This window comes from Bacillus rossius, chromosome 2, assembly GCF_032445375.1.
Source record: "Bacillus rossius redtenbacheri isolate Brsri chromosome 2, Brsri_v3, whole genome shotgun sequence".
Classification (NCBI taxonomy): domain Eukaryota; kingdom Metazoa; phylum Arthropoda; class Insecta; order Phasmatodea; family Bacillidae; genus Bacillus; species Bacillus rossius.
The window spans coordinates 108758031-108771523 of NC_086331.1; the positions used below are offsets into that span (position 1 = coordinate 108758031).

Sequence of the window (13493 nt, forward strand, 5' to 3'; positions counted from 1 at the left end):
AGACTTCAAGTTCAGCAATGGTTGGCTACAACGGTTTAAGGATCGCAACAATCTTGTTGGCAAAACTATGTGTGGGGAGTCGGCAGCAGTAGATACGACCAAAGTTAAAGATTGGATACAGACTGCTCAACCAATACTTGATCAGTACTGGCCTTTGATAAGCTTTGTAATGTGGTAAACAATGCCTATAAGAAAAAAAATAGTGCAAACCAGAATTGATGCTTTTTTTAAACCAAATGTTTGAATAGAAAATGTGTCATGATTTCAAGTTTATTGAAGTTTGTATTATGATTTATTCTGTGTTTCATTGTGTGTGTTTTCTTCAGTGTTTACAAATTGTTATGCATGTAGTGAAGCCAGCTTATACTACCAATAGTGTACGTATATAATTTTCTATGGTTGTAAATATAGGCATTTAAAGTTGAATCACTTTTTTTTTGTCGTGATATCCCAATAGTTTGGTTAATACAAACCCTCGTTATTACAAAGTGCTAAAATTATGGTCCCTTCAGGTTTGTAATAATGAGGTTTGACTGTATAAGCTAAGCAGCATTGCCATTAAATAAATATACTCTAGGCAAAAGCAGTGATGAACAAGCAACAGAATGATTAAAATAAGCTCCAGTTAAATAAGAAATAAATACTGTTACCACTGTCTTCACGAGTGCTATGACAACATGAAAAATGTATTAAAATTACTTGCAGCAAAAAGAATTACAAAAATGGGCATTAAAAAATTATCATTAAAATACTATAATACCCTATTAAAACTAATGCCCCAATTTAATCTAATTGTAACATATTGCTAAGCAAGACTGGCGCCTTACTATTTCACAAATATATATATAATTGAAATATCAAAGGCACCAAACATCAATACAACCTTCTACCAGAACATGATTCTCAGTGCCTTATATGCCAAGAAACATCAAATTTCACAAACAGATGTTAGCACTTGCCACAGTCTACTAATTTATAATAATAATAATAATAATTTTTTGTTTATGTCTTTGATAAAGTACCTCTATGTTTGTTAAATGGATGTGATGACCAGCTAACCTAATGTGTAAGAAAGACTGTAAGTAAAATGTCTTGCCAGTTCTTCCATGCTGATGTGATTAAATATGCCACCATTCACCAAAACCCACCAAACTTTAAAAAAAAAGTGTTCATAAAAAAATTAACTATTTTATTACCCCAGTGTGTTAAAGTAAAAACATACACCATGACTAAGTTATTAGGCCTGTAGGAATATTCAAATTTTTGAATACGAATAATAAACTATTTGAATTTGATTCAAACTCGAATACTAACACTTTAAAATAATGAATATTCGTTTGCTTACAAAGGTTAGACATACCCTTACTCGTGAGGTTGTCGTATACCAACATTCACTGTTGAGATTAAGTGTTTTGTGCAATGTAAATACCCTTATTTGATGTTTTAGTGGGACTTCATAATCAAAAACATGAACAATAAGCAGAGACAAGATTTTATGGTTTTATTTTTAGCCCAATTTCATTTTTAAAGAAGAAGAATTCAGTGTTATTGTTTTTATTTATATAAAAGCTGTTTTGTAATACTTACTCCACCAAAATAGTGGTAAAATTCATATGCTGCATTTTAACGATAAAGTAATTTGTAATAAATTGGTCTAAAACAGATATATTCAGGACAATAAAAATAAATTAGTGAGCATTTGTGGTTTAAAAGTGATCCAATAAGACTTGCAGAGAAAAACTAATTTAATTAATTTTTCTGTTCCTTGCACTTTGGTACAATTTTTTGTCCGGAAATAACATTCCTTAAATTTAAAATATTAAAAGATAACTTTTTTTTTTTGTGATTTGAATTAAGTTTTGGTTAAGTTCTACTTATTTCCATGATATAACTAGCATTTTGGTGTTATGTGGTGTTATGACAAGCTATTCAGTGTTATTTCGGTTTTATCCCTAACAGTAAGCAACCTTTTAACCATGCAACAAGTATTCAAAGTTTTTTTTTGCTACTGTCTGTCTAAACAGTGACGGAAAAATCTTGTGAACGATTCAAAACATGGCATATTTGTCATTTAAAACTTGAAATCAAAATGTTATTTTTATTAATTTTGTCACACGTACCAGAAGTGGGAAAAAATAAATAAATGTCAACAACCATGGACTACAACACCGCATAATGTAGACACACCATTTGATGGCCATTAAAAGAAGTAAACGTCATAGTTTTAATGGCGTATAAATCAATAGTCGTGATTAATCTAACACCATGTAATACAGTAGAAGCGTACTTTATGTATGTATCTATGATGAAACAGATGTTGCGACTCTAAAATATATAAAAAAAGATTTAAATAATGGTTAAAGATTCCAGGGATTCACTGCCACAATCTCACACATTAATAAATTCATGCAGCCATTAAATCAGGTAAAACAACTCCCCCAGCAATAAAGTAGTGTAGCACTCAAATGAATGTGAAGTTTTCCAACAGTTTGTCACTTTTAATTCTGGCAATGTTGAAACGTAAATTAAAAATCGGAGTAAATACGGCTCGCAGGAAAACAGATCATCATCAATGTTAAAGTAGTTATGTTGATTCGAGCAGGTGAAGTTGGCTGGTGTTGTTGCACTGTCTCACTTGATGCTGGCTTGGTTGAATCACTCTTCCTTTAACTCATCAGCCATGAGTTTTCTGGTCCAATCATGTCAGATGATCAGCAAGAAGTCTTCATTCCAGCTGAGCACTAGGCATCAAGAACCAGTGCACATTCATGCTGCCCTCTTGCACGTGATACCAGAAACACAAACAAGCAAGTGCTAAAGTGCACCAGGAGAAACATACACAATCACAATATACAAATATACAATAAAATAAATGAGTTAATTAAGCAAATTTCAAAACCAATGTAATAAAAAAATCAATCTGAGAGATATGTTAGACAGAAGCCACATAGTAAAAACTTTAACACAAATGGCAGGGTCAAATATTTCAGAAAATAAACATCGGTTTAAAAAATATTTAAATAAATTTAAATAATACTTGGAGGTGCGTAGCACACACCTCAGGTTATATGTGGTCTCACCCCGAACAACAGGCGTTAAATTGTCTGCCTCAATAACTATTTCATGTTATTTGTTGAGCCACTGCAAGGCATGCCCAATCTGGAACGTATTAAGTTACAAAGTACAAAGTACGTGATTACCTTTGCTGAGGTGGTCGGGTAGTCCAACCAACCAATCACAGCTCAGTACCCTTTTTCAAAATGTGAGTTAATACAACCATGTTCTATGAGTTTCTGGAGTTAAATTTTACACTAAGTTGTGATTTGTCTTGATTTGCTACAGAAATACTACGAACATTCTTCTACATTAGTGCACAGGATTCACATAAATACTGGGTTTTCCAGACAACACAATTCCTAGAAACTGATGAAAAACAACTTCACAATTGCACCACTGCCTGCGCATGTATGGCATTTCCTAATGTTATTGCAATGCTAAAGAGATTTTCTCCATTTCTAAACTAATTTAGAAGTCCAATACCAATACTGGAAAAAAGTAAAATAGAGCAGAATAAAATTTGAAAACTGTATTGTAAACCATATTTTGACATGAAACATTAAGATATTTTTAGAATAAACAAATACCTCAAATGCATATGCGTGATGCTAGCTGAAACGTGATCAAAAATTATAACCTTCAATATAAAGCCTGTACTAATAGCGTGACATACATTTCCAGATAAAGTGTGGTGGTTTTCATGGGGGTAGAGGTTATGTCACATTTCCATGAGGTGACTTTTTTAACCAGATAGGTGTGATAAGATAATAATTGCCAGAGCTCAGATAAACATTGCTGGCACTGTCACCACTCTTGGGGAAGGGGTTGGTACTATCTAGTATCCAGTCTTGTGTATTATCTACCACAAAAACATCATAGGGTGTCAGGACTGCCGAGTTGTAGAACTGAAAACTGTACTTTTGAGGCCGAATGTTTTCTATCAGATCTATACAAGTTTCTTTATTTTCGCCACATTTGGGTAGAAACTTATGATAGGCAGGTGCTACTTATAAATAAGTTTTGATGCACTGACATTACTATTTCAACTCTTAAATAAATATAACAAGAGAAACTGAAATGCAGGATGTCCATGAAAGAATGTCCCAGTTTCAATGGTATATTATAACAATTTAATTTAGACTATTTACAACAAATCCTACATTAAAATTGAAGGTAAACTAATCTAGTTTTTCTTACAAATGTTCAATATGTACACCATTAGTTATACAGCACAAAGCCAACCTAAAGTCCAATCCTTCCCACGCTTTTGTTAACAAGTCCGGAGTAATTAAGTAATAGCCTCGTCAATTCTGTGTCTCAACTCTGGCAAAACATTAGGCAGACACAATCTTTAAAGCCCCAAAGGAAAAAAAATTTCATAGTATTATGTCAGTGTGTAGGCCAACGTTACCCTTTACAAACACATCCAGTCGTTTTGAAGTGCCTATACCATCAGTAGATGTTTTTGCCACATGGGGCATCACAATTAAACTTTAAACAAAATGCATGTTGAACTGAAATTACAGATTCACTCTCAGCAAATTGCAGAACACAAAAACACTTTATACTCAGGAGTCGCCATTTTGCATAGGTGGCGCTGCAAGCAAGAAAACAATAAAGCAGTACTTGTGCATGTGCTTATCTAAAACGGTTATAGTTACACCAAAACCCTAGTGAACCAAAACCCTACAACGCTTACAGTTGATACTATTAAAATTTATAACTGGGAATTTCTTTTACATACATATTGTTTATTTACTTTAGATACCTACTAAAAATGAATCTTATTAAAAAAAAAGGTTAACTTTTATAGCCATGTTGTGGGCTGTCTTCACACATTTACTTAGCATTATTAGTGTGCTTCAATTGTAATCTATTTTTAATGGTTATATTTGTTGAGATGTGTAAATTATTATCTGGCTATGTTTTTGTTCATTATAGTACAATATGCAACTGTGAATTTTTTCCTTCGTGCAAGTTGGTAGTTGTGTGTGCTGTATGTATCTGTGCAACATGTCGGGTGTATGAGATCGGAGATGAATAAAACAGACCTTTATATCCATTTGCATCGCTTCTAATTTCATATCCATAACAATATTCATGCTAAATAGTGGTTGTTACTCATATGGTTGTTTATGCCCTTGAAAAACCTCATTAATTTAGAGGTCAAGAAATTTTCTATCTTGAATCTTTCTCTATGTTGTCAAGACCTGCACATGACTAATTTTTATACATAGTTCCTAATCTTTTTAATTTTTAAAAAATTATAATTTTAATAAATTATAGGCTGAAAATAGCATATGACAAAGATTTACCAACCTAATATGTAGATTTTAATGTTATTTTATAAATTATTCTTTTTCTTATTTCCAGAAAAACGTCTGGATTCAGATGGGTCAAAAGAAAGCTCTTTGGACAGTGGAACAGAGCTTAGGACTTACACTGATAAGGAAGATCTGAGAAAAGGACTGGTAAGTTTTTAAATTGTGCTTCTTCAATATAGACTGTAATGCAGCGTATTTGATTTGCAAAGAAACATAAATCATTTTATTGTTTTGGGTTGCATGTTTCCATGTGTAGGTACACCTATATACTGTGATGTGTGAATGCAGTGGTTGTTTGATTTCATTACATGCACTCATTCTAGTTGATAGAACAGCATTGTTATATGCCTAGCAGGTCAATCATCATTACTAAGGAAAGATAAAAAAGGAAGACAGTATAATTACAATAAATGTTTGGATCTCTTGCTTGGCATGTATAGAAGCCAATTCAAGTACTATTGATAATATGTTAGGGGACAATAATTAGGACATAACCTTAATTTTCTGTCTTAAACTTTTGTATAGTTAATACATACAAAGAAGTAAGAAAATAGCAATCCAAAAAGTTGAACAGAGGAAAGGAAGGAATAAATTTGAGTTTAATGTTCTCGTTGCCATTGAGTAATGAATGAATGAATGAATGAATGACTAAGTGAGTGAGTGAGTGAGTGAGTGAGTGAGTGAGTGAGTGAGTGAGTGTGTGTGCTTAACATCTTGTTGACAACGAGGTCATTAAAGGCGATGAGAAGAGATGATATGAGAATGAAGCGTTGGCAGAATGAATGGGTGGGGGAAATGGGAGTACTTTTATAAAACCTGCCTGCTTCTTGCCACATCCACATGTTCCACGTAAAAAATATCCATGTTTAATCCTGCAGACTATGGACTGCTGATTGCCTTGGTGGAAGACTAGTGTGAAGTCCATCTAAGAACTGGCAAGAAAACTGATAATTAATAATTATTATTATGTATGAAATTAATTTCCTCTTTAAAAGCTGATATTAATGTTTGTAGTATATTATTGAAAAGCTTAATGTAAAATAAAATTTAAATTTAATTCAGGTACATGTGATAAAACAGAGGAACAATAAAAACCACTTAAAATTGAAATTATCGTGAAGTAGGAAGATTGTGGGAAAGAGGCCAAGGAAATTGTAACAAATGAAAATGCTGGGGATGAAGTACGTCACCATATTTCTGAAAGACTTGAAAAGCCATCTTTCATGGGCTGCTTTCTTTTAGGACATACTTAGTACTGTATCTTTTACTTATCTGTGCCCTTGCTTCCAGTTTGTAACCTTAAAGCCCACAGTGTTTTTCCTTAGAGGTTTAAACTTTTACAGCAACACTCGTGTTCTTGCTGAGCCAAGCCTTATGCCTTGAGTTGAAGTGTCCCCAGGTACTCTTCCCCCAAATCCTATTATTAAATGTTAAGACTACTAGCGAATGAAGTTATTGACATCAGAGCGATTTGTATGTGAATGCTACATTTTAATATTAAGTTCAGAATGTGATTGTGAGTACTAGCTTAACACCTGTGCAAGTATCCTGGATGCAAAATGTTGAATAAAAAAATTTAGTGATAGTTTTGAATTCAAATTTTTATAATTTATATTTTGATATCTCAATAAGATGAAGTTTGTAGAATGTATCTATAGACTAATAGGTTAAAACAATTTTATGCAAGTGTCTATAGATTTTTCAAAAACTGTTATGTGCTGAAACATAAGTTTTATTAAATTGATGTGCAGTATAAACCATGCTCTATATTTAAACATTTAATTATCATCTTGCTTCATTGTCATCTTTTTTTCTCACTTCTTTATTAAATTTAACTATGAAAAACTAAAACTAAATTGATTTTAATATTTGAAAAGGTTTTTAGGGCAGCATTAAAAAAAAATCTTTGTTACAGTAAACCACTGACTTACAAAAAGGTAACATTTTAGACATGTTTGCTAAATTTATTTCTTAGTAAATCAATAAATCTGGCATAAAATTTTAATTAATTTGAATTCTGTAGTTGTCACTTTACTTATTAGGTTGCACTTAAGAAATGTTTACAATTCTCCAATGCAAAAAAAAATATAATTTCTAGGTTGATATGTTCCAAGTAAAATAATACCAATTATGCAGATATGTCTAAATAAATGGAAATTATTAGAAAACTGCACTATGCCAAACAGGGCCTTGTTTTTACTGTTTGTAAGAAAATGAAACAGTAATATTTCATCAGTTGTGGCTGTTACAGTTAAAATGAGTATCCACAGGGGCAGATACCACCAATGATTATTTGAAAATAAATCGGGCTTGCAGTAAATAATTAAAGTAACATAATCATTTTGTGACTGCCATGAAGTTACTGAACTGAAATGAGTCATCCACCTGTTAAAGCTGCTCAGTAAGTGAGGCAGTGTTGGACCCCACCAGGCCACCCCTGGGGTAGCCTTCAGTGCGAGTCTGGTTTGCTTGACTCCGGCCGCCCTTCCGGCCTTGCTACGCCAGGCTGGGATAGCTATGTATTCACATTCATGCGTGCTGTAAGCATCTGAATGGCGGTGACCACAGCTGCTCACTGTAGAGAATCCGTGATGAAGGGCATGCGTACACACTACATTAGACAGTCACAATCAAAAAAAAATTTAACTTTAAGAACTATTTGTTTTAGTAAGCCATTATCAATTGCCACATAAATGACTTGAATGTGGTACATAGTAAATATTTACACAATTCAGGGCTAATATGAATTTTTTTTAACTTACTGAACTAGAAAAAAAAATTTAACGTACACTTTAGTTAGGGTTTTACTTTAATTTGAAAAAGGGTTGTCATTTATACAAAGAATGCAATTAGACACTAAACTTTCATTTATGTCTTAGACTGTAAAAAAAAAAACCTGAAACTTGGTGATAGGGTTCAAAAAGTATGTTGAGGCCAATTTAGCTTCTTTAAGGTCTTCAATTTTATTAGGGATGTGCGAATCCTTGATTTTCAGTTCGGTTCGAATCCGATTCGAATCCCTGGCAATATTTGAGATATGAATCCGATTCCGAATATTAAGCACAGAATAATTAAAAATAACTGATTAATTTAATAGCAATAATGTGTGTTCTCTTTTTTCCAACTGTAACTACTGGCAATTATTTATTACACTGAGATTGAAATGTTTATAATTATGTAAACTTAATAAATAATAAACACTTTAAAATATGAAAACCAAAACATATTCGATTCTCCAACTCAATCGTAATAAACTGCATGCTACAGGGAAATCTCAGTTTTATAAACGTTTCAGCAAACGAAACCATTTTTTCTCCAATAAATAGCCAAGACATTTTTTTCTTGTAGATATGTAATTGTTTTTAGTTTCTAGTTTGCTATACGACGAAATTCGTAATTATAGTTCAAGCTCTCAAAATCTCAATTCTTTTGATGTCACTGTGTTAATTATTTAAATTACATATCTTTCTTTGATACATCATATTATAAATACTTACGTAATAGTAGCCTAATTTAGTTTTTCACTGCTAGTATTTTTGAGCCGTATTAAATTAATTTATAACTTTTGTGAATATTCGTAATACTGTTTGAATCCATGTACATACAACTGTTCCGGGTTCACTTTCTTGAAGCTGCTAATGCCACAAACTGTGTGAGGGAAATTTTAGATTCACTCAAAATGTACAATGTACAGTATGGTGATGTGCTCTCAGTAGTAACCGATGCTGCTCGTTATATGACCAAGGCTGTTAGTACTCTCAAAGTAATCCTTGGAGACCAGTTAACGCATGTCCAGTGCTGGGCACATAAGTTAAACCTTGTTGGCAATGTCTGGGTGAAAGAGTTGCCTGAGTTCTACAATGCTATGAGCAAAATAAAAAATGTGTTTAACACCACCTGGAAAAGAAGGCACTTGTATGCTAGCTTTCTTGAAGAAAAGCATGGAGAGAAACGTCTATTGTTCCCACTTCCTGTTGTTAATAGCATTTTTTATGTAGCAGACTACATAAATGACATTGTTGATTTCTGCAAAACAGATGAACTAAAGGCAACACAAAATTCAGAGGTTGAGTTTCTGTGTTCACTCACAGAAAATTACATTTCTCTCATTTTTTGTCAAGCTGTCTTTGTGAAAGAGCATGCCAAGAGCCTTGTAGAGCTAATAAAGAAACTTGAAGGTTATTTGTATCCAACTGCCCATTCACTGTATAGGGACTTGCAAGATATAAAAAAAAATTGAAAACATCACTCGTGGCATTTATTTTGAAGCAACCAGTAGAGCCTTGTCTAACATGCCCCCTGCTAAAGCTGCTGAAGCTAAAGTGTCCATCACAAGAACAGCAACACAAGCCCTTTCCAAACTGAACTCTCTCATGACAACTGACCCAAGTAGAAAGAGATTTGAAGCAATTCAAATTTTTGGTCAGGAAAGCTTGTTGCTTGCTAAATTAAACCCAGAAATGGTGAAGAATCTGAAAACTGTCCATAGTCTCTACTCCATAAGCACTGAAGAATTAACTGCTGGTTTTGGTCAGCTTCAAGACATTGTTACAAAACAAATGGAAACGGACAATTCAGTGGATGTAGTGAAGTCATTGAATGTAGTAAAGCTGTCACAACCATTGTTTGCTTCCAGCTGCCTTGAAGCCATCTGGATGCCTTCTGCAAATGTTGACTGTGAACGATTTTTGTCCTCATATAACACAGTCCTAACAGACCGCAGGACAAATTTAAGTGAGGCTAATTTGTGTATCATGGCTATTTTTGCTTTCAAGAGCTAAAGTTTGAGGATTTTGTCCCATGCGTTTATGTCACTATTTTAGAGACTTCATATTTATTCTTGCTGGTTTAGATACTAAAATATTTTCATTTACTGTATGCAAAAAGTGATGTGTAAATTTGATTGTAAATTACTGCTGCTAGTGCAACTGTACAATGCAAGAATGTGTCCAAAATTTCAAGGTATGCTTAGCTTAATTTTTTTAATTTATAGTGCTAAAACTATTTAAAAATAACACCGCTTTTGATGTATGATAACACCACTTTTAAGGGTAAATAACAATGAATTTTGCTATAAAATAAACCCCATAACTGCATGTCTCCAACCATTTGCTGTTAATCATTAATATGGTTATGAAAAAATGGACAACATTTTAGTGTGTTAATTTTATGAAAAAAAATTTTAATCCAATCATTTGTACTTTTGTTGTGAGGCAGTAATTTCACCTGGATACAGCTACACTTGTCATGTGATGTCAAAAGTGCATTGTTATTGTCACACAAAATATGTTTGTCTTCAGGACGTATTATTTTAACCACTACCAGCTCTTGTGTTAATGTTTAGGAACCAGTTGCTCACAAAGGCCAGAAAGACACTGAAGATTCCGAGTTCCCCCGAGCCCGCCACCTGACAGATGATAGCAGTCTCGGTAGTTACAAGTTTGAGGTAATTATTCTGTATGCTACTTTGATCTGACCTATTGGCTCAGCTGCTGGCCACCAAGCCACAGTTTCCAGTATGGTTTCCCAACTGGGTAGGGGATTTTCCTCTGGGTCTCTCTTCACCTTCCCAGTCTAAAGTCAATAGCAAACCATTACAGAATCTTCTCGTCTAGTACACCCGTCACACCAGTTGTGTTCCTATTGAGATAACTGGGTATCCAAACCTGTCTTCAGACTGTTCACTCTATCGTGCAATTTTATAGAATTTTTATGTTAGTTATCTTTCTGTATTCGTTTTGATCACAATCAAGTCAACTTTTTGTAGATGTGTGTATTTTTTGTCTTAATTTTTGTCAGATTGCTAACAAATATGTTTTCTTTTCCCATCCTTTAGTTGTCTTGTTTCTTGTTTCCAACATTGTCTTTTTTTTTAGTTCACTGAGCAGGGCCATATTGCCATGATTGTTAAAGCATCACGTTTATTTGGTAAGGGTAGTGGGTTCTGTCCCAACACTCTGGCATGATGTATTAATGAGCATCCCTGTATAATCTGGAAGTACTATCGCATAACCTGTCATATACTGGCAGCATGTTTGTAATAACATTATTGTTTTCTCTCTTTTATTGTTCAGGCTTGTTTATGGTTATGAGATGTAATAACTTTGCTGAGCAGGTGAAATACCACACCTCGTAGTACTGCAATATTGGTAGCAAATAGTAGAAGTAGACAATTCTAAACTGTAATGGTTTATAATAATTTTAAAACATGAATAGAGTTTTTGTAATTTTTTTCCATAGATCTACTTTTAGATGAAATGATTATTTCTCTCGCCTAGTGAAAGGCTCAAAACAAAAGTTCAACTGTGGGACAAAAGACTCTTCTGTTTGCGGGCAATGCCTTGGTAAAGAATTTGGTTAAGATTGAGAAGGTGGAGAGGAGACAGCAGGTTTAGAAATGCCATACAGGGTACCAACAGTATATATTCATTTGTCACTTAAGTAATACTAGAAAGAGGTATTTGCATGTCTCCTGGTACACCCCTGCTAGATACCGTATTTACTTGCATAATCATCGCAGCAATTTTACCAAATTTTATGAAAAAAAAAAGTGAGGTGCGACCAATATGTGAGAAAAAATTTAAAAAAAAAAAATTTAAGTAAAATTTTTTAGTAAATAGCTTGAAAATGCTAAATTAAAGAAGTTCATATCTAGGTACATGGTACCTATACGTAATATTTATTTACAATACGCGCAAAATAAACAAAACAACTTTTGGTTACAAGAAGTTTGGCAAAATAAAAATATAGTATAAACACAAAATTGCAAAAACATCAATAAACAAAATACATTTATAAAACACATTCAGTCTCAACACTCACCAACTTATCTATTCATTGTCTGAACTAGATTCTGATGCATCAGATTAATTTGCCGGGACGTCAACGTCATCTTAGTCGCCGCTGTCGTCACATGTTATTCAAGTTGTCTTTTTGTTTTCGCCAGTCACATACACGTTTTTCACTTACTGAAAATTCTCTTTCCGCGGCCCGATTTCCGTGCTCTTCTGCAAATGCGATTACGTGCAACTTCAAAGCGGCAGTATACAAATTTTATTTACCGATATTTTCACAAAATAAACTTTCTCACACACTGCAATTACAGGTACTTTACACTCCAATGCAAACGAGATAAAACAATGGCATCACAGCATCTTATCTTCCACACACATTCCTTCCTCCCACACGGCCAATTAGGACATGCCGCTCAAGGTTGGACCAATGATAAGCGCCAGACGCCACGTGAAAGCAGGCTGTTCCATTGTGTTTACGGCTGTTCCGATCGCGCCACACGCCACATGAAAGCAGGCTGTTCCATTGTGTTTACGTCTGTTCCATTCGCGCCTCAGTCGCCGTCAATAAATTAGGGTGCGACGATTATAGGGAGAATCTTAAATACCAAATTCATTACCTCAAACAATAGGTGCGACGATTAAGTGATGGCGATGATTATTCTAGTAAATACGGTACTTTAAATAACGATAAGCTATAACGTAAGTTATGTCCCTTGACACAAAAGTATACTGTAATGGTTGTATAAATTCAAAGGTTGTAAATTCCAGAAGCCTCACGACTGGCGAGAGAATGCTGGTTTCAGTCCCTTAGTACAAATATCTGTTTACGATGGTCAGTCTTTATGACAAAAGTTATTTTCAATACAAATAACATTATGAATTGAACTATCATATACAGGCTGGAATGGGGGATGGATAGTGTCATGAACAAAATATTTTTAGATGAGTGGTACTGTAGGCAAATAAGTAGCCGGCTTCTCATGTGTTTCCTAGGTTGAACAAAATGTGGGAACGTCCAGTTTCGTCGGGGTTTTAGAAAAATCTGCTGAGGCAGATTGGCTTTTTGTAAGTCATCTGTGTAGGTTTGTTGTTTAATTCTCGAACAGCATATTATCTGGAGTCCATGAGGATGTCAGCAGCTTGAGTACCTGTGCTTTTTGTATGTCGTCCTTCAAGGCAGATGTTAACTGACATCGCCATAGTTCTATCTGCTCGTTAGCCAAAGGATGTGGGGCACAGCCAAGGTTTGACTGAGATGGGCAAACTGCGGATATTTGCAGAATCAACGTGTTTGTTGATGATACAATACATAAAAGAC

General features: G+C 34.0%; 1 protein-coding gene and 1 long non-coding RNA gene across 5 annotated transcripts in view; one reads left to right on the forward strand and one right to left on the reverse strand.

Moving 5' to 3' along the window:
- The window catches only part of LOC134529596 (mitogen-activated protein kinase-binding protein 1), a 121121-nt gene that overhangs the window by 60828 nt on the left and 46800 nt on the right, over nucleotides 1-13493 (forward strand). For 3 of the 4 annotated variants that reach the window (XM_063363863.1, XM_063363862.1, XM_063363864.1), the window contains exons 18-19: nucleotides 5431-5528; nucleotides 10726-10827. In XM_063363863.1, coding sequence (XP_063219933.1) covers nucleotides 5431-5528; nucleotides 10726-10827 — 200 coding nt within the window. The remainder of the gene's footprint in view (nucleotides 1-5430; nucleotides 5529-10725; nucleotides 10828-13493) is intronic. The other variant, XM_063363865.1, reaches the window with a different exon arrangement.
- LOC134529598 (uncharacterized) lies at nucleotides 1891-12585 on the reverse strand. Its single transcript, XR_010074632.1, has 3 exons — nucleotides 12204-12585; nucleotides 7767-7956; nucleotides 1891-2741 (listed from the first exon to the last, which is right to left on the reverse strand). It is a non-coding gene; the product is annotated as an uncharacterized LOC134529598 (long non-coding RNA).